This window comes from Hesperophylax consimilis, chromosome 15 (genome assembly GCF_061612785.1).
Source record: "Hesperophylax consimilis isolate HC1 chromosome 15, BYU_Hcon_1.0, whole genome shotgun sequence".
NCBI lineage: Eukaryota > Metazoa > Arthropoda > Insecta > Trichoptera > Limnephilidae > Hesperophylax > Hesperophylax consimilis.
The window spans coordinates 10,623,747-10,649,060 of NC_142850.1; the positions used below are offsets into that span (position 1 = coordinate 10,623,747).

At 33.4% G+C, this 25,314-nt stretch overlaps 1 protein-coding gene across 1 annotated transcript in view; it reads right to left on the reverse strand.

Annotated features, from left to right (window-relative positions):
• The window catches only part of LOC149417289 (uncharacterized), a 75,670-nt gene extending 51,191 nt beyond the window's left edge, over positions 1-24,479 (reverse strand). The window contains exon 1 of the mRNA XM_089639975.1: positions 24,014-24,479. Within this exon, the coding sequence (XP_089496101.1) occupies positions 24,014-24,071 (58 nt within the window). The 5' untranslated portion in view covers positions 24,072-24,479. The remainder of the gene's footprint in view (positions 1-24,013) is intronic.
• Between the last annotated feature and the right edge of the window lie 835 nt (positions 24,480-25,314).

Here is a 25,314-nt window from a genome sequence, read left to right on the forward strand (position 1 = left end):
GCCTCACGTTCAACAGATGATTATCTATCTATTCGCGAAGAAGTATTTTCTCTGCTATTTGACAGCCGGATAACTAACATATTTAATTGGGTAAGAATCAATATTTTATTGGTCAAAACTAGCGTCGCAAATGACACATAATATATGTAAAAGATAAATGATTACGGTGAGTTATCCTTAGAACCTATATACCATAGCAGACTTTTCTGTAGGCCTTTTTAAGACATACAATTCCGTTGTATATTATTTTGTTGCACCGTCTAAGATTTAGCCAGCGTTAGCAATGTAAGCAAAAAATATTTTTTTTGGCTTGATTACAAAACGTCGACTTTTCTATAATTTCCACAAATATAATATGCATGTTTTTTCTTTTTTTTTTATGTGACGCCTCACAAGAGTGTCCCTGCTTGTGCAGTATACAGACAGGGGAACTATGTCACCACCCGGTTGGGCGGCGTTGTGAGGCGGAATAAGGTAAGGGCTGTAGGAAGGGATTTGTTAATGCGGGCCTTGAAGAGGCTCGGATTATAGGAGGGAGGAAAAACAGATGCCGGTAGCTCGTTCCACATACGAGCCGACTTACACAAAAACGAGTCGTAAAAACGACCCGTTCTCATGAAGCCAACGTCAACCGTGAACGGGTGTTCAGTTCGTGTCCGTCGAGTTTCGCGCACGTGCACCGGTGCATCAGGAATCAATGCTGCTAGCTCCTTGGAGCAGGCTCCATTGAAATACCTGTAGAACAGACACAGCATGCCTACATTGCGTCTATGCATCAGAGAAGGCAATCGGTCTGTTAACAACGGATTGTCAATCAGACGGATCGCTCTCCTTTGCACAGACTCAAGCAGGTTTATCAAGTATTTTGGGGCACCAGCCCAAAGGTGGCTCCCAAATTCAATAGTTGGGCGGACTTGAGACTTGTACAGGGTCAGCAGCTGGTCACTGTTGAAGAATCTTCTAGCCCTGTACAAGACGCCCAACTTTTTGGAGGCCTGATTTACTCGGGCTTCTATGGATCCCCGATACTTGAGCTGGTCTGATATAGTAACTCCAAGCATTTCAATGGAGTCTTTATTGGGGAGAGTGCTCCCATCAAATTGCACCAGACATTAATTGATCTTCCTCTTTGCCGAAATCAGACACGCTTGGGTTTTTGAGACGTTGAAACTGACCAAGCAGGCCTTACCCCAGGCACGAACCATCTCGAGGTGGTGGTCAATTTTTTGCTTCAAAACTTCCCGAGCTGTTTGGACATCATAGGTGGAAGGGGGCCTGTCAAAGAGATAACCCTCGTGAACGGTGCTGTCATCAGCGTAGCAGTGAATTGGTGCACATTCAACGAGATCGTTGATGTGCAATAAAAACAGCATCGGAGACAGCACAGATCCTTGTGGCACCCCCGCATTGATTTGGTGCGGTGAGGAAGAAGAGCCGTCAACCACGGTTTAAATTGTTCTTCCACTCAGAAAGTCCGCAATCCAACTATGCAGGGTTGGGTGGATCCCATACGATGGTAACTTCCCGATAAGCGCCTGGTGCCAGACTCTGTCAAAGGCTTTGGAGATATCCAACCCAACGGTTTGAGTTTCACCAAAACGTTCCATGTACCGCCCCCAAATATGCGTCACATATCCGAGTAGATCGCCACACGATCGGTTTCGACGAAATCCATATTGCCGATTGCTTAGAATATTGTTATTCTCGAGATATGTGAGCAATTTGTTGCTAACCACCCTTTCTAATACCTTCGAGAGTATGGAAGTGATGGCTATGGGGCGGTAGTTAGAAGGGTCGGAGCGGTCCCCTTTTTTTGGGATTGGGTGGACGATTGCCTTTTTCCAAAGATCTGGCACCTTTTCACCTTTGAGAAGAGCCTAAATAATTTCGCTAGCACTGGAGTCATTTCTGCAGAACACCTCTTGAGGACCAAGGCAGGTATTTCGTCCGGCCCACTGGCTTTGTCGACTTTAAGCTCGTTCAAAACTCGGAGAACCTCTCTGTTCCGGATCTCCGGTTCCTCCATTTGAAAACCGCAGTGCGGAATGGAAGGGGGAGTCTCTCCGTTATCTTGAAGAGTTGAGTTTTCCGCGAAATTTTTCCTTATAATTCAGCTTTCTCGCGGGCCGAGTTAGCCAGCCGACCATCAGACTTGGTCAGAGGTGGGAAAGTGGTTCTGCAGAAATTTTTTCCGATCGAGCTAGCGAGTGACCAGAAAGCACGGCTACCAGTGGGGCAGTCAGCCAGCTTTTCTGCAATTCTCTGGTCGTGATCGTTCATATATTATGTATAATATATATGTATATATATGAACCTTCCGGAAGAAAATTTTTAAGCGATAGTGAAAAAAAACATTTGAGAACTAAGCGCACAAACGGACAGACAGACAAAAAAAAATTGTGACCGGGTAAATCATCAAAATGATAATTCATCACATCTTCAAAAAGTTATATAAATTCATGGAAAGTGATGAAACAAAAAAATATCAACTGGGTTATGTAGATTAGGTTAGGTTTAATTTTTTTTTTTCATCGTTTCTAATAACTTTATATCACTTTTTAAATGTGTGTTGAATTGTCACTGTCTTGAGTTATCATGGAACCTTGTACCGTATATTAATAAATTTTTCCCACCTGTTTTTTGTAAAAAAGTAAATCTTACAGAAGAATAATACCATTTTATAATTTTAATTAATAATTCATGTGTCTCTTCTGAGCGAATGAAAAATATTTTTTTACGTGAATTGAGATGAAATATTTGAGAATAATATGATTTAATTAAAATTGTTTCTGAATGATTAGTATAGTAAAGCAAACTAACAACTAGTAATTTGGCGAAATTTAATGTTTTCAGAAACGTAACTATGCTCTTGTAGATTAATTAAGCTAGTTTAAATTAACAAAGTTTACCCGTTTCTCATGGTTTTTAATTTTTTTCTTCATTACAAACTTGGTTTTTGTACTTAACTTAAGGGTTAATTTCTGCAGAAGTAGAATAATCATAATAAGTTTGTAAAATAAATACCCAAAATTTTGAACATTCACCACGCAGAAAAGGTATCTTACCTATATTGAAATGTTTTTTTAGGTATTATCTCTTTTATTAACTAAACTACAAACTGGATGTTAGGGGTAACGTGAATTAAATACCCACAAAATATAGATTTAATCAGGTAGGTATGAAGAATTCAAAGAATGTTTGTCATTAACTAACTGACTTACTAACCACCACGCCGTTTCCCCGAAATGTTAGGCAGAGAGGACGGACCGCCAAACAACTTGGTCTTGGCAAACACTCCTTGCCTCATTCACATCTCATACATCTGATGGTATTATTACGCGATCGTCTGATGTGTAGGCCCTTTGATTGGTCAAACTCAAATTGTTTGCTTCGGGTAAATTCCGCAAAGGGGGTCTGCAGGCAAAAAATACCACTCTGGCCCTCAATTTTAACCAACCGTAAGTTACATTTCGGTTTAAATATGGCCGATACTCACGGCGGAAATGGCCGACAAAGCACACCTCTGGCGGTATAAAGAACGAACCAAATGACTGCAGCGAATATTTAAATATGCAGTACACATAGTTTTTAAAAATTGCTTGACCATTAACAATCGTTTAATAAGAAGATTTCTCCTGGAAGCTTATTATTTTGTGATGGCATTATTTATTTTATTAAAATACTAATAAATTTGTTTACATCACTTTATTATATACAACCTCTAAATGTTTCATGAACGAAACTCACCTCACCAGGAGTCACTGAAGTCAAAAATTAAAGATAGATTAAAATTGGAAAGAAGAAGTGGAAGGAGGGGGAGGGGTGCGAGTGGGCGGAGTTTATCAGAATTAAGAATAACAATATCGTTAGACGGGAATGACCATTTGAGGGGGAAAATATTTAAAATTGGGTTTATAATTTTTTTTGCTTATTAATTATATGTGATTTTATATTGACATGTTTTCTAATTTCTAAAATTTCAAAATTATTTATTTGCGATGCTTTATATCCTGAGTAAAGTATTTTAAGACCTGAATTTTTATCGAAAGTGTGATCATTATTCAAAAGATGATTTGCAAACTCAGATTCACTATTTCCATTTAGAGCCCTGAGATGTTGTTTAGTTCTGACTTCAAAGTTTCCATTGGTTCTACCTTTGTAAAAGAAATTACAATCATCCCAATTGAGGTTATATATATTCCTGATTTTTTGTTTGATTTTCGATATCTTTATTACTAAGAAAATATTTCTTTATTTTGTTATTAGTGTAAAACGCCGGTTGAATAGTACCAGGAATGTTTTTATATATAATTTTAGAAGTATCGTTATCCACAAATAGAATTCTACGTCATTGTTTATTTCTATTTTTAGAAATAGGATAAATATACCATTTGAAGAGAATGTGTTTAATTTTTTTATTTAGTATTTCAACCTTCAATTTATTAGAATAACCGTTATTAAATGCTATTTGTTTTATGAATATATTGTTTTATGGTTATAAGGTATTTGTTTTTTCAGGTCTTAAAATACTTCACACAAGATATAAAGCATCGCAAGTAAATAATTTTGAAATTTTAGAAATTAAAAAAAATGTTAATATAAAAGCAGATATAATTAACAAGATTTGTTTTTTATAAACACTCTTTTAAATATTTTCCCACTTAACTGGTCTTTCCCGTGTAACGATATTGTAATTCCTAATTCTTATAAACCCAGTCTATTCCTACCCCACCCCTCTCCTTCCACTTGTTCTTTCCAATTGTAATCTGTATTTAATTTTTGACTTCGGTGTATAAATAAACACGTATTGGTATATAATAAACTGATGTTAACAAAGTTATTTGTTTTTTAATAAAATAAAATTTAGTCAGATAACATTGTTTTATCTATTTCCGTTGTAATGTATATCAATGCATATGTGCACAGTAAAATTCAAACATTATATTTATTTATTTATTGGGCAATTTGCATAACGCCTCACCTCAGGGACGCTTTATTTTAATAATCTAACTTTAAACTTTATTAGATACTGTAACAGTTGTAGGTAAAGAATTACCATCAGTTAGAGTAAAATTAACACCTTTTAATCAAACTGACTGCTAATCTCATCGCACAATTACCCTCTAATCAATATCAATAACTGTAAATTCTTATTATGCCTAAATTGAGCACGTTATTATTCATAAACTCCTTCCTGTTCCGTGTTTTAACAATATATACTCACCTTCTCTCTGTGAATGACCTAATATCTATCTATTAAATGTAACTGTTGTAAGTATCACTTAAACTGGGCGCAGCCCAACCAAGTGCCGCCTGCAGGGCCTAGCAGCAAAAACCCGCGGATCGGGTTCGAAACTGCTAGTACTCTTCTATTATTCTTACTCTTGACATGGACCGACTCAAGTATCTGATTCACTTTGTCGTGTCATGTCTTCCTCGGACGTCCCCGACTTCTGCTACCATTCACATTTGCATCATATATTTTCCTTACACTCCTTTCTTAGCTCATTTGCTCTACATGCAAAAACCATCTAAGCGTCCCTTTCTTGATCTTACTCGTTACGCTGTGATGGTTTGAATAATCACGAAAATAAATAAACGAAAAATAATAAACGAACGTGCTCAAAAAAAATTTTTTGTTTAGACAACGACGGAAGATTTATTGACAGACAGGCCTGGAGTAAACACATTCACACGGGACAGGGCGCAGGTACAGTCAGGGAGGTTTTGAACTTGAGTACGTTGACAGCTCCGTGAAATCGATACAAATGAGAAGTGTTGTTTGAAATTGCAGTGAATTAGTGAATTCAGATGGCGTTAGAAAGCTTTGTTGGTTTTTGAATTAAAGTGAAATATTATTGGAACGGTTTTTGTGTGAAGTGAAAGTGGTTGGACTCAGTGAGAAAACAATTAATAATAATGACAATAATAATAATTGGATAATTTGTAGAGCGCCGTTTTGTAAAAACCCACCTGAGGGGCGCCAGGTGTTGTGCAATCGCGATTGTGTTATAAAGTTGTGTTGATTTAAACGTGATTTCGTATACAGTTCGAACTAGATTGCTTGTCTTAAAAACATGAAAATAATAAAAATAATGATTGCGTTTTTAAAACAGAGTGAACGTACTTAAAGGCGGGAAGTGTTTAATCGGGCTAGGTTATTGATTTGGCGAGATGGAATTTATCCACGGAGACCGAAAACCAGAGAAACAAATATATCGTTAACTGTGGGTTCGAATCCTGACAGATTAGGGAGGTACAATTTTATTTACAGGAATATTTAATTACCCTTTTAAAGTCGTAGGGAGAGGACCAAAATGGAACAAATTACAAGGACTTAAAAGGAGAAAATGATTAATGTAATGGAATGCCGGTAGGGAGGAGACCGAAAATTAAACTGATTTAGCTATATAGTGTGTAACCAGGTAAGCTTCACACTAGGATTTGGAGGTGACTAGCAGGGTGAGTTTTTTTTATATTATTTATTAAACAACAGAAGTCCCTTTTAAAGGACGGATACAGCATCCAAGTTTACAACCCCTGTCGTCCAAATAATGTTTCGAAAGGGAATGTGTCAATCAGACTATCTACCAGCTGGAAAAGGGAGACGGGCCGATGACCTTTTCATATATAGGACAAGACGCAGGTACAGTCAGTCAAAGGGGAAGTTTTGCTAGCGTATGACCGCCCAAATAGAAAGCGATCGGATGCAACCAGACAAAACAGAATGAATACTTTTCTTCTGTTATTTGACTTTCTAATTTAATACTTTTCATCTATTGTTTGACTTTCTAAGTTACGAATTGGGATGCACAAAAACAAATCTAAAGTCGAAAGAGGGAGATGGTAATCTCCGAGATAAAACTACCAACCGAACAACTTTTTTCAACAGGTCCCTTTCGAGAGGTAGGCAGCCTCTTTAAATTAAATGCAAAAATCAAACCAATTATCCGTTTATACCTACCTGAGAGGATAGGTATTCAGTAGGAGTTACCCATACCTAATACACGAGGATGCTAGTAACCTCATAAAATAATTACTAGAACCGAATATTAAAATACAGACAGTCCTCATCCTAAATTTGGCATTTCGAGTAGACCTTACATATATCTCACATGATAATTGGCTGAATGGGTAGGCACACAACCTATCGTTAAAAAGCAGGCTAAATGTCGACAAGATCGTCGTGTGTTATCTAGACCTAGAAAGGGATGTAAATCCCCGACGGCGTGGGAGTTACAACGTTTTCTAGAGGTGGCACGTAACTTAGGACCTTGCGTGTCACATTTTCGCGACTAGATTCGTGACAAGGAATGTCATGGTTTTCCCCTTCTACACTCAGTAAAGTAGATTTTCCTGGAGGTGTATGAGATTGGGGCAATTCTGAAATTGGTGATGAGACCTGGTTTTCTTTTTTCTGGCGTGACGGTTGCCGATTTGGAACAAGGGGAGACCCGGCCGGTTGTGATATCCAGACACGCAGATATCGATCGCCTTGCTCAAATTATCATCCATCAGTTTTGTTTGGTAAGAGGAGGAGTCAATCTTAGCTTGAAAAAAATTCATTTCCTTTCCTCTCCTTCCCCTCCTAAAATATATACATGGATGGCGCCGACAACTAACACCATAAATTTATCGTATGTATATCACATATATAAAATCTAACACTTTATTATACTCACATTACCCTATGACAGGTAGAATCACGTAGCTAGTTTGAAGAGCAGGCGACTTCAGAAAAATAAGGTTTATGAAATGGCTTTAAAACACAGCGATAATGGATTCAACCCACTCTATCTCAAAAGAACCAAGGGATACCACACATACATAGATAACTAGGTTTCTAAACCGAGAAACAAAAAACCAACACAACGTTCGGTGAAGCCTTTTTATACTGAACCGTCACGTGAAATGAGTACGTTCAAGGTCGTACGTCACGTGGACCAACTAGGATGTACACACTTGAAGGGGTGTGTAATAAAGAGAGGAGCAAAGGCTTGTAGAGACGGCAGGGGAGGAATTTTCCATCCCTGCGAACACATATGCAAAGCCTTATGGAAAAGCTACCTATGGGACTTTAAGGAAAAATTATCGTAGAAAGAAGAGAAGGAAAAGTTTGAAGTAGAAAGGGCAGATCGTTACAACGCTTACATCCGCCCTGCACTCTTTGCGGATCTCCACATTTCTCACACGATCATACATGGTTTTACCACACATACGCCTAAGAGATCTCATTTCTACAGCATTCAGTCAACTTTCATCTTTTCTCTGCCAGTTCACTTTCGTACATCAGGATAGGTACCAGCACTTCGTTGCGGACTGCTAGCTTTGCTTCTTTGGACATTTTTTTGTTAGCGCCAACTGTGTTCAGTCCTCCATTAATGGAGTTATCTGCATTTACCCTTCTAATTATTTTTGTAATTATAACGTATTTAATAACAACCTTACATTGGGCGCCAATTTACAACGGTGTTATTAGTTATAAGTAATTTATTTATAGAATGAGTTCATTACAAAGATTATAAGCTTAGAATAGAAAATAGTTATTACAAATATGAAAAAATATAACTAAGGGTTAGATCGTTAAGCGCGTTAGCTCTAACTATGTTCGAAAGTCAATATTTTCTAGATTCTTCAATCTTGCTGAGAGGAAGAACATATCTCAATACCAGAATGAGGTTTTAAACCGACGAACGGCTCGGGATCTCTTATGGTTCACGGCTATGCACTCGCTTTTGTAGGCCACCGTTGTACATCTTTTAGTAGGTAACGAGATGGTCAGTCGCTGATAAACTGGTAAACTGTGAGCTGCGTGTCCAATTGAAGATCTACGATGACTTCCATTTGTAGACAGATATGCCGTCTTAATAGGGAACGAGTAAGTATCCAGCTCAGGCGGTTTGTTCTTGTTACATATTTATAAGTGATTCATGCCTCTTATACTGTGAAGACCCAAAATTTTCACGTTGAAACAAGATAAGGATAAAGTTAAAAAACACGATGAGCTCAGTTTAAATAGAGAAAAACATAGTTCTGGAACTCAAAAGGTGTTCTTACAGTTGAGTAAAATGAAAATCAAACAAAAATACTCAAAGAGTTTACAACGAAAGTAAAAAAACGTGACATCGCCGGATACGAACCCTGAAGGTTAATTTAAAAAAACACTATCCACATATATTCTCACACTTCTATTTGCAAACAAATGCAATGTAACGGAACTCTTCAAACTATCAAATTCCCGAACACCATAAAAAACATGGATTTCTCTGCTGATAGGTGAGATACTTAAATTTACTAAAAACAATAAAAACTCACCTCACACGACCTGGTATCAAGTTTTAAAAAATATGAAAACATTGAAATTTTAAAAAGTGACATTGACACGAATGTAGGTAAATGCTGCTATGAGCGTTTGAAATATTCTATAATCCGTGTTTCAGGTTTCGTTCAAAACCTGCGTAGCGCTTCATCACAATATTAAATCACTTGAGCCGCGAAATACATTAGTCAATAAATTATCCCGGGGATTATTACCGTGAGTTACTGGTACCTATCTCCCGCGTTCAATTTAAACCCTTACGTGGTATTAGATAAAAATACGTTTTCTGCGAAGCGTGTTTTATAAAAGGATCTGAAACAGTATTTAATACATAACTTCTGTTCGGTTAAACATAATTCTTTCCACTGGCGTGCCATAATTTTTCTTTCAATATTCCTGAGTTTATTTATTCCTGAGCTTCACCTATCCTATAAAAAAATCTTGTTTTTTCAGAATTTTTGTTACTTAGTTTTATATTTATCTATTATGTTATATTTGCGTTAAGTGTTTCAAAAAGTGTGTAACCTTTCGAATAGGTTATTTGTATTGTTTTAGATTGCAATTTATGACAATTAATCATCAAAGTTATAAGAACGAAAATGCAGAATTATGTTCGTATAGCAATAAATAGTCATTTAATATGTATTACTCACAATATATATATATATATATATATATTGTGAGTAATACATTACGCCCAACCAAATCGATTTTAAAATGTTACCATATTGCTCAAATTGAAACTTTTTCAAGGACAGATTAAACCTTTTACCTTTTGAGTACCAACTTATCGATATGCCAGCAAAAAACAGAAATTAAAATAAAATAAAACAATTTCTTTATGCACGTGTATTATTTACATAAATCTATTTATTCAGAAAATCTGTGAAATGCTTCCAAAACACAGATTACGTTAGTTTAACTTACATCTTTCGACGTTTGCCTTTCAAAGCTTTGAGAGAGCGGGGAATTATTTTACTGAGAACTCGGTGTAAAGTTGTCAAGATATTATGACCTGAAATTTAAGTAGAATTTTTATGAAAAAAGCATTTATTGCCTCGCAATCTGCTTTGTGAAACGTAACCTTTGTTTGTTTCAGTTTTATTAAAATAAAAATGCTCGTCATTGTGCTCCGGAAAGGTTTCAACGGAATCCGGGAGATTTAACGTGATTTTTCTTTCTATAATAAAAACCAGAAATACAGCAATATCGTTCATGTCGCTGGTTCGCCAGGAAAATTGCCAACAATTAGTTACCACTGCATACTATTTTTTACATGGATAGTTAGTTATATTTTTTACCCTTTGCAAAGAATACATTCAAATGTTGTAAAATGTTTTTTTCAGTTAGCAATTCGTCTAGGTATTCTTTTAAACAACCAGATACTGGTATGCAATGTTTCACAAAAGTAATTATTAATTTCACAAGTATTATAATTATTATTTTTACTACCTATACCGTCTAATTTTATAAAAAAAAGTTTTAGTAAAATACTTAAAAAATAAACTACTCAATTTATGGTGGTGTATATTTGAATGATTGCAAATTTGAATGTAGATTCCTAATAATATCGTAGTTGTCTGTAAATTGATATTTGGTTGTCTCGTGATTCGAATATTTTATAACAAAGAGCTTCTAGTTAACATAAACATCTCATACGGCATATATGCGGTAAGTTAAAATTGACTTCTGCTTAGCAAATTATTCAGAACTGCCAAAGTAAATGTTAAAAAATTTTGTATAGGAACAATGAATTTTAATATCTTCTTGGTAAATTAAAAGACAGAATTTAAGGATGTAATATATTCACTTTAACAAACTTAATTTAATATTATGCATTTGCCTTTCATTACATATATTACATACATTTCCTTTGAATCGTACATTTTCAATAATGGGTTGGCCCTAGCCAGAATGGCGACTGGGGCAGTTAAAATTTTAGCGCATTTTAGAGCCTTCAAATAATTTTCAGAAATAAAGTTTGATTTTAGAAAAAGTACAGGTTTTTTTTTCGTAAATACATTCTGTTATTTGTTTCTTAAAATATTATTTTCCTAGTTCTTACATGAACATTTAAATCATGTACGATTAATAAAATACGGGCTATAGCCTGGTATGGTAGTTATGAAAATCACCAAAATATGCCATTTATATAATTAAAAATAAGTGAAACCATTACTTTTTGGTTGTTTATATATCCTTTAATGACATTTGAACGGTTAATTTTATAATCATGTCATTTGATGTCAACTCAAGATTAGTAAAACATAACTCCTTGGAGTGTGATACTTAAAACGTTTCCATAAAGTATTCCAAAATAAAATATAAATACTTTAATTGTATCTGAGCTGGACGCATAGTGTGCATTGGCAAGCGTTGAAGTTCGACATAAGAAGTCCATTGTACAGTAGGCGAAAATAATGCTAAAAAATTTTCAAAACTTTAATTGAAAAAAAAATGTTAACGTTCGTTAGAAGATAGTTTGACGGATTCAACGCACAGTATTTTCACTAATTACCGTCTTAAATTTTATTGTTTCCGTATGGGTACCTTAATATATAACACCAAACGTCACGAAATATTTGAAAGAGTGTTACCATTTGCAAGGACTCTGAACCGACTAATGAACCCATAAGTTCAACGTCTTTACTAAAACCACCTACTGTAAAAGGGTACTCGAGAAATCAGGGTTAACATCTAAAGACTAACCTATCGTAACTTATCCATTTACCCCTATCGCACCTAAATCATCCCCATATCGACCCGCTTGAACCCTACTCAGGCAGAGCAACAACCGTGCACGGGGCGGAGGCTTTTTCGACAAGAACACAAAGCTTATCACGCTGAAATTAATGTAGGCATGAGATCATCCATACTTTATTTACAAAAACTTTGATTTTCTTCTTTATTATGTCATATTCTTGAACTTTGAAACAAACATAAGAAAATCAGGCAAACACAAAAGATAAAAGATTGCTTTTGTGAACATTGTAAAATTGATGATGGTGAATAAAACCCTTTTTTTTTTTTTGTTGTTTGTTTTTGGGGTGTTGTGCCGTGTTGCGCTAACTCCTTCTTTAGCCAACGTTTTGGACAGCATTTGGCTAAAGAAGGAGTTAGCGCAACACGTCATAACACCCCAAAAACAAATTAAAAAAATACTTTTGGTCGTGAAAATCTTAAATCATGTTTTCCAAAAATATTGTTCTCAATTGTGTTAACTCTTTGTAGACGATTGATTTCAAGTTTAAAGCGTTGAATTCACATCCTCGCATCGCGGGTTCGTTTCCCTCCAAGCTAATTCCTTCATGATTGAGCAAGTCACAAGTATAGTTTTTTCTAAACGTATTGGAGTAGAGCATAGCATAAAGACGTTAATTGAATTCGCAAATAGTCAGGTCGTTCGTAATCAGCTAATGTTTGATTGGTTGTATTTATTTTTTAGCAGAGACGGACGAAAAATCATTTAATTTCTTGAACAAATGCTTTTACATTGCTTCGTAGGGCTATTTTATTTATTTATTTCACAATTTCGTAATCAAAATTTCTCCAGTGTTTTCACAATAAGTGTTAGTTAGCTAGCTCTTAACCTGCGATATACAAGAGCACATCCGGATATAGATGGGACTCCGTTAGAGACATTTTTCTTTATCGGTAAAGATTTGTTTGCTTTATGTTTTGTTTTGTAAAGAGTATGTTTTTACAGTGAACCCCTGGGGGTGGTTGATTATAGTCATTAAGGTTACATTTACTAACCCATAGTCTCGGCGTATAAGATGGGATTATTAACCATTACATAACTAATAATTTTCTGAAAACTTTTTTAGAAGAAAATCTATCAGTTGGTGTAAGTTAAGGTTAATAATTTTTTGATTTGACATATTTTTAGAGTTTTATGCCGTGTTGCGCTACTTCCTTCTAAAGTCAACGTTTTGGACAGCATTACAGTGTCTATTATCAGTGCAGATGTGAAAATATTGTGATGAGCACATTTACATACATAAGCACATACTTCAATACAATCTTTGCACATCTGCCCCGATGATGGACAGTGTAATGCTGTTCGAAACGTCGGCAAAAGAAGGAGGTAGCGAAACATGGCATAATACCCTTAAAATAAATCACTTTAATAATCTTTGACCTCTCATTACATGACTCTTTTGAATCATCGCACTTCACGGATAAATGAATTCATTTATCCATCACTCCTGAACATACTGAGTATATACCAGTTGCTTAAAAAAGACCCTCCACGCATCCCTAAAGATGGCATAGGTAATGAAGGATGTTTTTTCTTCAGCGCACCCTGTTTGGAGCTAAAGTTATGTAAGCGGGTAAGGTTTAATATCTCTGATTTTGTTATCTTATCTAAACTAATCATATCACAAAAAAAACAACAAAATACTTACAAACTATTATACAGTTTAACTTTCTCAACATAGCTCAGCTAACCTAAATTGACACTACGTCATTGAATAATTTTATTTAGGCTTAAATAAAGTTACAATAAATTTTAATAATTTCAGTAACTCTTGGGATTACGTTATTTACGTATGCAGAAAACTTTAGAAAGTTCACAGAAATTCAGATTTTTTTTTTAGAAAAATGCGTTAGCTTTCTCCTTCGGAACATTCTCCCGAGTGGACTCATTTATTGTTGTTCTTTGGCAAATATAGTTACCTTTCTCCCCTGAAACCATGAGAGAATTTGTAATTCAATGTGGATTCTTCTCTTTAATTATTAACCTTTTTTACCAAAGTAATGTCAGGTTAGAGAAAACTCCACTATACCATGTAAAAATTTTCATACAAATAAATTGGGGAATTCTTTATCTTAACAAAACTCCAGTGAACATGTGCGAATTATTGTGCATACAATCTAAGGTATCAATCGAAAACTTTATAAGTTTTGTGCAGATCGTAAAAGCTCTTGACTGCAGTAGCGGCAATTTCGTTTGATAGATTACCCTATTTTATCGGATAAATTTCAAACATGGATGACGTCAGGTGGAAATGCAGTGTTCTCCCTACTACATTTCAAAAGAAGGTGTTGAAAAAACCAATATATTTTTTTTATTTCAACTTCAATATGTCACTCGGAAGGGGCAAGATAAAAAAATTCTGAACCAGGTAGCAGTTGTGTTCTCTTGTATTCAACTGGTTTTCAAATATGTTGTATTTTTATAGACAACAGCATTAGGAATGTGTACTCAGATATCTAGGATATTTGTTAATTTAAATTATAAAAAAATCACATCCCTCCGATAAATGAATTAATAAGCTCGAAATCGTGAGTTCTAAACTGAAAATATTTTTAAAAATCTTACTTTCATAATTTCGAGTACACTATCTGAGAGGAATATTGATTTAAAATTTACTCACATTTGGGAGTACAAGCAGTGTGTTTGGGCTATTTTGAGAGAATCTTAAGAGATTACGAGGGGTATTAAGGAATAAGGATGTCTATAGGAGCGGGGGATGCGTCGGTGCAAGCAACGTAGCACGTGACATGTATAATATAGCAGGGAAACCTTATCGCTGGGAACAGCGAATGACTTGAAGCCTGGTGAATATCCGTGTCACGTACACGTAGTTTTACGTAAATATATAATACAGTGGTTCAAACACTGTCTTTGCTCAAAGAAAGTAGTAAAAAAGTTTATTTTTATTTTATGTGACGCCTCACAAGAACTACTTTGTTTATTCTGTATAAAACCGGAGAAACTATATCGCCATCTAGTCGGGCGTCGTTGAGCGGAGTGATACGGAAAAGCCTGTAGTACGTTGGTAGGGATTAACAAAAGGAATAAAAAATAGGTAGATTTTAGCGCCTGTGAACCGTTTATTTTTTAAAATTCATCGAGCCTTTTTTATTCGAAATAGCCATACAAAAATATATTGTACCACATGTGAAGCGGGTTTTGATAGAGGATATTTAAAGGGTTTAGTAAATGCTGGTCTTAAAGAAACCGAATTAATTACCTGTAGTTCGTTTTCAAGTAATTGCTACTTTATTTTATTAATTATGTGTATTTGACAATAAAAGAACTTTTTACAAATTTTATGAGTTCATAGAAAATTTCATTTATATTTTATTTAATAGGTTATGATAAAAAACAAATTATATAGTTCACTGAAATGTTCACTAAACTGCTATTGGTTTAAAATAAAGAATTATTGCTTTCCACTCTAAAAATTAAATAAAAAGTATCATTCGTTGTTGGGATCGGGATAACTTGAAATAATACAACAAAACCAAGTTGTAAATCCTATCTACAAGGCAAAATGCCCACATAGAAAGCATATCGTAAGTAGAATTTATGAATATGTATTTTCCCCAGGTTTTCAAGTACTAAATAATACCAGTCGGAAGGCATCTGTGGGAAATTGGGGAAAATTTATTTTTAGGGAAAAAGCTTTGTTTTTTATTTGCCCATATGGGAGGATAAATTATGTCCTTGTTTATGTTTTATAGTTTACAGACTTGGGGTTATATTGTCGGGGGATCGCTTACATCAAATTCTGGGCAAGAAAGTCCTAATAAAATATTATGCACGCTTATACGTTGGGGATTTTTTTGGAGAATGTAAATTTTGTGTTTTTAATGAATAAATTTGATGACTATAGCCAGTTAACATTGTTTTTTTATCGACTGCTTTTATAAATTTAAGGAAGTACGTCTCTTTTGAGTACAATTTTTTTTTCATATAATGTTCAACACCCAATATTAAAATACATATTTTGATAATGAAGGGTGAAAAATTCTGTCCGAATCATCCTGATGGAAAACCAACATTCAAAACCCAGACTTCGCTTCAAATGGCTTTAACCGTATTTGGCGATTAAATCTGAATAGCCAGGTATCTTTAACCATTAGCTTTTCAATATCTTTCCCCTCCTCTCAGTTTCACAACATGTCCGATTGGAGATGCCAAAATCCCGAATGTACTGGTATTCACATAAAAACTTTTTTTTTCATTTAGAGGGAAATTTGGCTAGAAAAAATAATAAAACCTAAAACACAGATTTATGTCACATAGTAACATATATTTGAAACAATTTACTTCCTGCAAGTTTTAGGCAAAATAAATGGCTCTTCAAAGTACGGAAGACACCAAAACCACGATTTTTTGTAGTAGGAATACAAAGTTCCAACTCAAAGTCAATTGAGTAAACTACGATTGGTTAGCCATTTTTTTATGTTAACTTCTCTACTTCCCATTAACAAAAAACGGATAGCTGCTTGAACAATATTGATCGATGTTTTTTTATCTTGATCAGAATTCTGCTTCAGAAAGCGATTCATTGTTATAATTTGTAATCATGGCTTAAAATAAATTAAGAAGGCTTAAAGATATTTTAGGGTTGATTCCTTCTTTGTTGATTCCAACTTGTTTCAAAGTATAACATTTGTTTCAACATTTAAAGGGTTCATTATTAAATGAGTGAGACTTGGTTTTAATCCAATAAACGGGCTGCGAATTTACGTTTGAAGATAAAGGCAAAACAAGGTTCTTTGAAGCCAGTATCTTGTATTCACTTGAATAGTGTTTTTCTAAAAATCGTATGATAATTACTTTTGAAATTGTTACTATTTTTTAAATCTTTTAGTTGTTTCAAATAACAAAAAATTAAGTACATAAAAAAAACTTAAAAGTAACAATAAAATATATACATATATACTACAGGACTTACTTTAACGAGCGATTCTTGAAATTATTTGGAGTTAAAGACTGAGTGACTAGTGACGAAATGTGGATTTAAAAATAAATACCAAATGACAAGAAACGAATGATATTTTTTATTAAATCGCGGGTTTATTAATTAATTTGTAACGCCTTTTAGGTAAAAATTTTTGGTATGCTGGAGTTAGAGTATCTTAAGTGTTTCGGGTATAATTATTATTCTGAATTGCCAACTATATCTTGGAAACAAATCATCGAATTTAACGTACCAATACAGTGATTAAAATAATATACAGGGTTTTCCAATAAGAGGTTTTATTTTGAATAACCCAGTATTTCGGTAGATGTTACTTTTGAAGCTGTCATTTTTTAACATTTGACAAGAAGAAACTACGCCATTAATGAAAATGGAACAATAGACGCTTCAACAACGCATTGAAATTATTAAAATTCACTTGAGTGAATCAAATGCAAATCATCTTGAGTGATGAGGCCCATTTCCACCTCGGTGGCTTCGTCAACAAGCAAAATTGTCGCATCTGAGGCTCGGAAAACCCAAGAGTTATTGTTGAAAAAGCCTCTCTATCCTCAACGTGTGACTGTTTGGCGCGGCTTATGGTCCGGCGGAGTCATTGGACATTACTTTTTTCGAAAATGAGGCTAGATCAACAGTTACGGTGAATGGATTGCGCTATTGAGAGATGATTAATGATTTTTTATGGCCGGAATTGGATGGTATTGATCTGGACAACGTTTAATTTCAACAAGACGGCGCTACGTGCCACAAAAACAACGAAACCATTGATCTTTTACGATTGGATATCAAAATAACACCTCTACTATTATAACTCCTACCTTAGGTAGGAGTTATAATAATATTTAATTTCAAATATACAGGGTACATTCAAATATATTCCAATAAGAGGTGTTATTTTGATATTCAATCGTAAAAGATCAATGGTTTCGTTGCTTGTGTGGCACGTAATGCTGTCTTGTTGAAAGTAAACGTTGTCCAGATTAATACCATCCAATACCGGCCATTAACCTTTTTTTCAATAGCCGTTTCCTAGAATTATTTTCACACTAACTTTTTTATCATTATTGATTTTTGTTATTTACGCGTCTTGGTTTTCGGAATTAAAGTTTTGAAAAAAATGCTGGTCTTTTTCAGACAGGAAAGTGAGGCTGCACCAGGAATTCCCTGGTCGGATGAGTTGCTCATGATTTTGTTGTAATATACCATTTTTTTACAATAAAATAAATAAAAATATTCATTTTGTTTAAATTGGAAAGTAATATGAAAGATTGGAGTCGAATTCAGACTTAGATGAGTTGATATGTTGAATGCAGAGGAGGCAGTTTCAGATAAGTCTTGATAGAAGAGAGGATATTTGTTTAGAGAGGGACTTAACACTTCACACATCTAGACAAGAGAATTTGCAATCTGAGGAATTAACACATGCATTTTAAAAAGGTGAGAAAGAACGGAACAATGTCCGATCCTCACTCGAATAAGTTGAGGAAATTTATTTTTTGGAGAAATGGGGGAGTTGTTGAAACCACGGTTTTGATTGAATAGTCTTTTCTATTGAGGCATAGTCGGCTCTTTTGTGTTGAATAGCAATGTTACACTACTCTTACCAAGCATTGCCAACGTGTCCAAGAAACCAAATCAGAGTTACGGTTTTACCAGAGCTTTGAATTGAGACTATTAGCACTTGAATAATGCATATAAGGTGATTTTTGTTATTTGTTTTTGGGGTGTTATGCCGTGTTGCGCTAACTCCTTCTTTAGCCAACGTTTCGGACAACTTTACAGTGTCCATCATCAGGGCAGATGTGTGATCATATAAAATAATCATCAGAATAAAGAAAAGACTGGATTTAAGTTTTTAAATGGAACAAGGGAATGTTATTTCTGATTAAAATTTGAGAGATTCAATTGCGATAATTAGAATTATTGTGGTAAATATTAATACCTATTCCACAGTTAGGAGGAATAAAATAGAGAAGTTGGGCTATTGAGATCAAATAATGTCGTTAAACATATTATCGACAGTACGGACCGAGAGATTGGAATAGTTTTTATGGTCGCCGATCCCTTCTAAAATGTATAGCGATAGAATTACGTGACTTTATTTTAATTTGTATAAGGGAAGTAGATAATTTTGGATAATTTTACGAACTGAGAGAGATTGAAAATTTTTACAGATGGCAAGCAAGAGCTTTGGTTCGAGCTTTGACTGGAGTACATGAATGTCTTGATTCATTGAACAAGGGGACTCTGGGGATAACCCGACGACATGTAGAATTTAAAAATTTACGAACAAATTTTTTAACATTAAAATAAAGAGGGGATCAAAACATTTTACTTGAAGAAAATTGGTGGGCAACGATTGCATCGCACCAGTTATAATTTGCAAAGATTCAGGTTGAATTATGTTCAACTTACTGAGTAAAATTGTTGATGAATCGCTAAAAACTGGGCGTAGGCGAGATGGTTTCGAATAACAAAGAAGAAAAAATCTTAAGCAGGTAGGTACTCATAAAAAGTTTAAAACAAATTGAACATCCTTTGATCGTTTTTTGTTCTTTGAGAGCATTTCTCAGAAAACCTTTTTTTGTTTTTGTTTTGATTTCTCTTCTTCTTAAGATAATATTGGTAAGTAAAAGGACCGTCTGAGGGCAAACTTTTAAAATTATTGGAAAAATATTTTTCTAAGTTTTTATTTTTTAAGCTTCCGCATGATTATCACAACTCGATCCATTCACATAGAATAGCAAGCTGTTTTCCAGCAATACACGTATTTATGATTGAAGTTTTTACGGAAAAATTGGCGTCGGTATATGATGCGTTATGAGGGTTACTACAAAATATGAGAAATCCAAGGGGTGAGAAGTGAAACGAAAGATATCTTATTGAAAACCCTCAAATTGATAGGAATATAAATAAAATTTGTGTATCAATCCACCTAAATGGCAGCGTGCGATTGTTTAATCAAACTTTATGTGTGGTTTTGGGAAAATACACATGGAAAATTAAATACAATATAAAGTCAGAAATAATTTATTTCAGAGTTTGGGAAATTTTGCATACACTGCTTTGAACGATTTAGTGGGTTCAAATTTAACATAATTTATACGAGGTAATCATGTCATTTTTTTAAATAAATAAAGATAGCAGCCAATAAAAATGTGTGGTGGGAAAGTAAAGAAAATTTTGGTAGTTCTTATTTGAAGTACGATACATATGACCGAAGGAGATAGGGTCTCATTAGCTCAGTTGCTAGATGTGACCTATCTTTTTCTGAATTTTCTGTTTCAAATTTTCCTTTTGGTATCGCTAATATTGTCTTCAATAATTAAATATTTTAAGTATAATCCATTCAACTTGATAACAATTAATAAATACCAAACTGTGTAACAAAAAATGAAAAACAATTTGTATTTAAGAAAATAGTAATATTGTACCAGAAAACACAAAAATATGGCTATCTAATGTACCTACTACAAAAAAATACACACTCAAAAAAGTACATACGGATAAACAACAGTGTTTTCTATGAGTCTTACTAGTTATTATTCGTTATTTTTACAAATCTATACACAACACATTGCTGTTCAACAATATATCGCTTTTCAAAAAACAACTTTATGGCTTAGTAGTAACCTAAAAAACAACTTTTGATAATCTATAACTTGAAGCTTTTACATCAACATACAAAAACATAATTTTTTACATGGTCGAAAAGAATGTGACCTCACTGGAGTACCCCGTCACATTGTACATGGTTTTGTGTACAGGTCAATTTTTCTTTTTAGCAAGTATGTTAATTTTATAAGGAAGTTTTTGTAAGTGTGTTTAAATACGACAAAATGAAAATTATATAGCAGTATCTAGAATAAAAAGATAACATAAACGTTAATGTTTGTTAGGTAGCAACATCAAGAGCGGGTTGTTTCGGAGAATTTTAAAAATTCATCAAATTTCTTCGTTCATTTTCCGGTTATTTGAAAGTCTTATTCAAGTTCTGTTATTAAATCACTATAGGCTAGTTATTCGAGAGAACTAAAATACTGACAGAGTTTGGAAATTATTTTCACAGAACTTGAAAATTAACTTTTAAATTTGTAGAATTGTTAAAATTCTCCGAAACAATCCGTCCTAAATCTATATTATTTCCCCCTGTTCATAAGTCATATCTTAATATTTCTTTTGAAGTATTTTTTTTTGGTTTCCATTGCAAGAACATCCTCCATATAAAATAAGTTTTTAGATAAATATTGCATATTTCTTTTTCCAAATGTCGTTTTAGTCGTAGATTGGTGAAATGTGCGTTTTAATGGGTGTAGAATCGGAGATGTTAGGAATACTTACAATTCGTATATAAATCGCTGTAAACCTTTATAATATTTTTTTTAGGATTCTAGAGATCAATTTCCTAAATCTTTAATACGTATTTTTATATTTCACCATGAAAGTGTTATATCGGTTTTTATTATGTGAAAGAAAGTAACACAATTTTACTTTTTTTTAAACTCTTCAAAATAAAAACTTCTCGAAAGAGTGCGGTAGCGTAAAATTTTAAACACAAAAATAACTAACGAAACTTTTTGTCGCATAAAAAAATAACAGTCTTTCACGAGGGAAAAAATGAAGAGTGAAGGCTAAACGCTTTTATCCCCCCTCCCTCCACTTCTCCCCGAAAGTTATAAAAAACGCCGGTCTTCAGAGATCAAGGGAGAGAAGTTGAGTATTTTAAGGGTGAGATAAAGAATAGGCTTTGAAAATATAAACAGAATAGGCTACTGCACGGCTAAAGCCTATTGAATACAGACAACGGCTCCGCTGTTAATTATTGATGATCAATATAGGGGTTGACTTTATTAAATACGTTTTTCTTAGGTCATTGTTTTTTCAGCGTAAAGTGCTTATAAAAGATTCATCTGAAAGCGGTCTCTCTGTTCTTGTGGTATCCATATTTAGACCGTTAGTCTGGAGATTTGCAGGTTTGATTTTATCGTTGCAATATAAAACAATATTATTCGTTATTTGTTGTTATTTCATTTAATGCAATACAATTCGAGAACGAGAAGAAGAAGAATATAACGGTTACGAATTTCAGAATTTTATAAACTTTGTGCTAGTCGCAAAGAGAGATAAAGGATAGTGATTTGGGCTGAAGTAATTAGGTTAATAGTTTTGAAAACAATGTGGGAGTTCCTTTTACCCAGAAATTAGTACTATTATTCAGCTAAACGAGATGTTCGGCTACCCAGTAATAATACATTATACTACATTGTGTAGATTATAATCAGAACAAAATATGTTTTTGATAATTGGTCAGAGCTTTGTGATTTTTTCTATCCACGGAATTTAATATGATTACCGTTTCGGATCTTCAAATGCATATAATATTATTATCACCAAAAATAACTTTTTATTGGAACTTAAAAAATTAAAGTGTAAAAAAGATATATGTTATAAATCAATAGATATTCTGAATGCGGGGCTTAATAAACGAAAAAAAAATGTATAAGTACTTAGGTTATAGTTTATTTAATTTAACATCATGAATTTTCATATGTTAATAGTTCACAGTGATATAAAATCCAATGGAATCCGGTAGGTTCCTATCCATTTTAAGTTAGACTTTTTAATCCTAACCGCGATTTGACAAACAAAATTATGTAAGTGTCGCAGTCAAAAACATTTATTATCAATTATCCCTGGGAAAAAAAGTAAGACAATTAATATGATTTCTTCTAAATCAATCAAATATCACTCTGGCTAATATTAAATAATAAAAACATTCAATAATAACTTCAACACATCAATGATATTTTAAAATATCATGAGAATCAACCGAATGCATCTTTTTGAATTAACAGTCTTGTTTATATGCAGGTGGCGAAGAGTCTATACATTTCATGAAACATAAATTACATCAACATTAAATTAATTTCAAAACCAGCCCACGTATTTTGGAAATAAATTTACCTTTTTTACAGGAAAATCAATTTTTACACAAAAAATCATTAAAAATGTATATAAATATATTTTTTATCATCGAAATTTATCACAAAACCCTCGGTTTGAATATTATTTTTAAAATTATTTTCTAGAGATTTTTTCATCAAGAAAAATTAGCATTTATTCCTAACCTATTTGCAAAATGTATTCCTTACGTGTTTTTTTGTAAAAACAGTTGGTTTTTGAATCTTGTTATTCGAGTCAAAACTACATTGCTATAGTGTCATTCAACTCATTCACTGGAACGCCTCTTGAAATAAGGGTTTTCAAATGAAAAAAAAGAGAAATATACATTTTTCATGTTTGTCCAGTTTTAATACTGTTTTTGTATAAAGTAAATTATTGCAAAGCGTTATAAAATATCGATGTGTTGAAATTTTTGGTAAAATATTTATCTAGCTAAAAGTTGTTGGAAATTCAAAATAAAAATCCCGATTATTAATTTTATTTTCGTTTTTTGTACAATTAATAGGTACCTGCATAATTACGTTGTTTTAAACTTTTAAGTTGAGGTAAACAAGTTTTTAAGTATGAATTTTTTAAATCAATGCGGTAAAACAATTAATTATAATATCCTTGCGCAGAGCCGTGAAAAATCACGGAATAGTCCTAAATCCCCAAAAATCAGTTCAAATTTCAAAAATTAAAAATTCAAAGCAAATCAAAAATCTTAAGTTCACTAAACGAGATCTATGGAGGACAGGCACACAGCCGAAATTAGTATTTTTGATAGTAAGAGTAAAAATAAAAAAATATATAAAAATTCAAATAAAATATTTTTGCTCAAGGAAAAGTCAAAAAGCACTTTAAAAAGTAGCATTCATAAAACAAAGACCAATTAAAAAATATGCTAACGTTATTATTTACTTGTTAGTGTCGATAGTACAAAAATATTATTTGGTATTAATAAGTACGAGAATAAGTAAAACATTTAAAATCATAAATATTTTCAAAAATATTTTAAAATAATTCTTACCCAATCCGAAAACCATCGTCAACGCCATCAAAATCCAAAAATTGGCTGATGAAATCATATTTTTTCTTGTCTGTTCACAAAAAAATCTCAAAACTGCATCTTAGGTGACATCAAATAGTTATATACCCCACGATAAGATTAATTCTATTCACCGTCAAAAAAACATTTATAATTGTAACCATTTTCGAAAAATCTTTTACTTTTTTCTAAGTACAGAATTTGAAAAAAATACAAAACATACCGCTATCAAAAAGTGCACTATGCGTATTATAATTAAGATTCAGTGATACAAAACTTTTTGTTTTCAATCTGCAAGCTTTTTGCACTGTTGAAAGTTCATTTAAAGATATTGTTTTTGTTAAAGATTTTTGGTTGCGTTTTTTCAATGCAGTGTTAACAGAAACAAAGAAACGTAAAATTTACGTGTGTACGTATGGGGGCGTGCCTCACAGTGGCTTCGCGCGCGACTGCCTTAGGCGAGGGGTGTGGAAAGACTGCCTCTTGGCGGAAGCTGTAACGAAAACAGTTGTTGACAGCCTACTATGCGCTTGCGCCTCATCTCTGCTGCGTTCTGTGGCAACTAAAAGGGGATGTCATATTTTCTGTCGGTAATTCTGCATATTTATTAATTACATTTGTTTTCAGACTATTATCGAATAAAAACACGGTACAAAGCACATAATACTGACTAAAACTGTAGCAATGAACGAAGAAAATTGTAGTTACAAATTAGCTACACCTGAATAAAGTAATGAAAGCAATTGCTCTAAAAAATACATCAGTAATATTTTGTTTTCTGAGCAAGGTTTTGATGAAATACATGATTTATGTAATATTGTAAGTTTTTCTAGTTAAGTGTCCTACTCTGATGAGGTAGAGAAGTAGTTAAATAGATTAATCATTCTAATTTTTCAATCCAGAGCAAAAATTTTCTAATGTCGTGCACAAAGCACTATATTTTATTTAAATAACATATACATGTGATATTATCCTTTCTCGTAAGGTCATCAACCAACAAATATCGATTAGTTGCCAAATGGCCTATTCTAAGGAACCAAATACTCGTGAAAATGCAAAATGAATTATATCATAAAAATATTGTTTTTAATAAGATTATTTTCTAAGTTTTTACTAGGTTTGTCATTAATAGCTGTTAACAATGGATTTATTTTAAGTGAAATTATTTTACCAATTTTCAAACTCCCCTCTACCCAAGCCAATTAGAAATTAAGCTAAGGATTAAAGATGTGTGATGAATTGCCTGAAAGACTGACGAATAAATATATTTAAAAATAATTTCC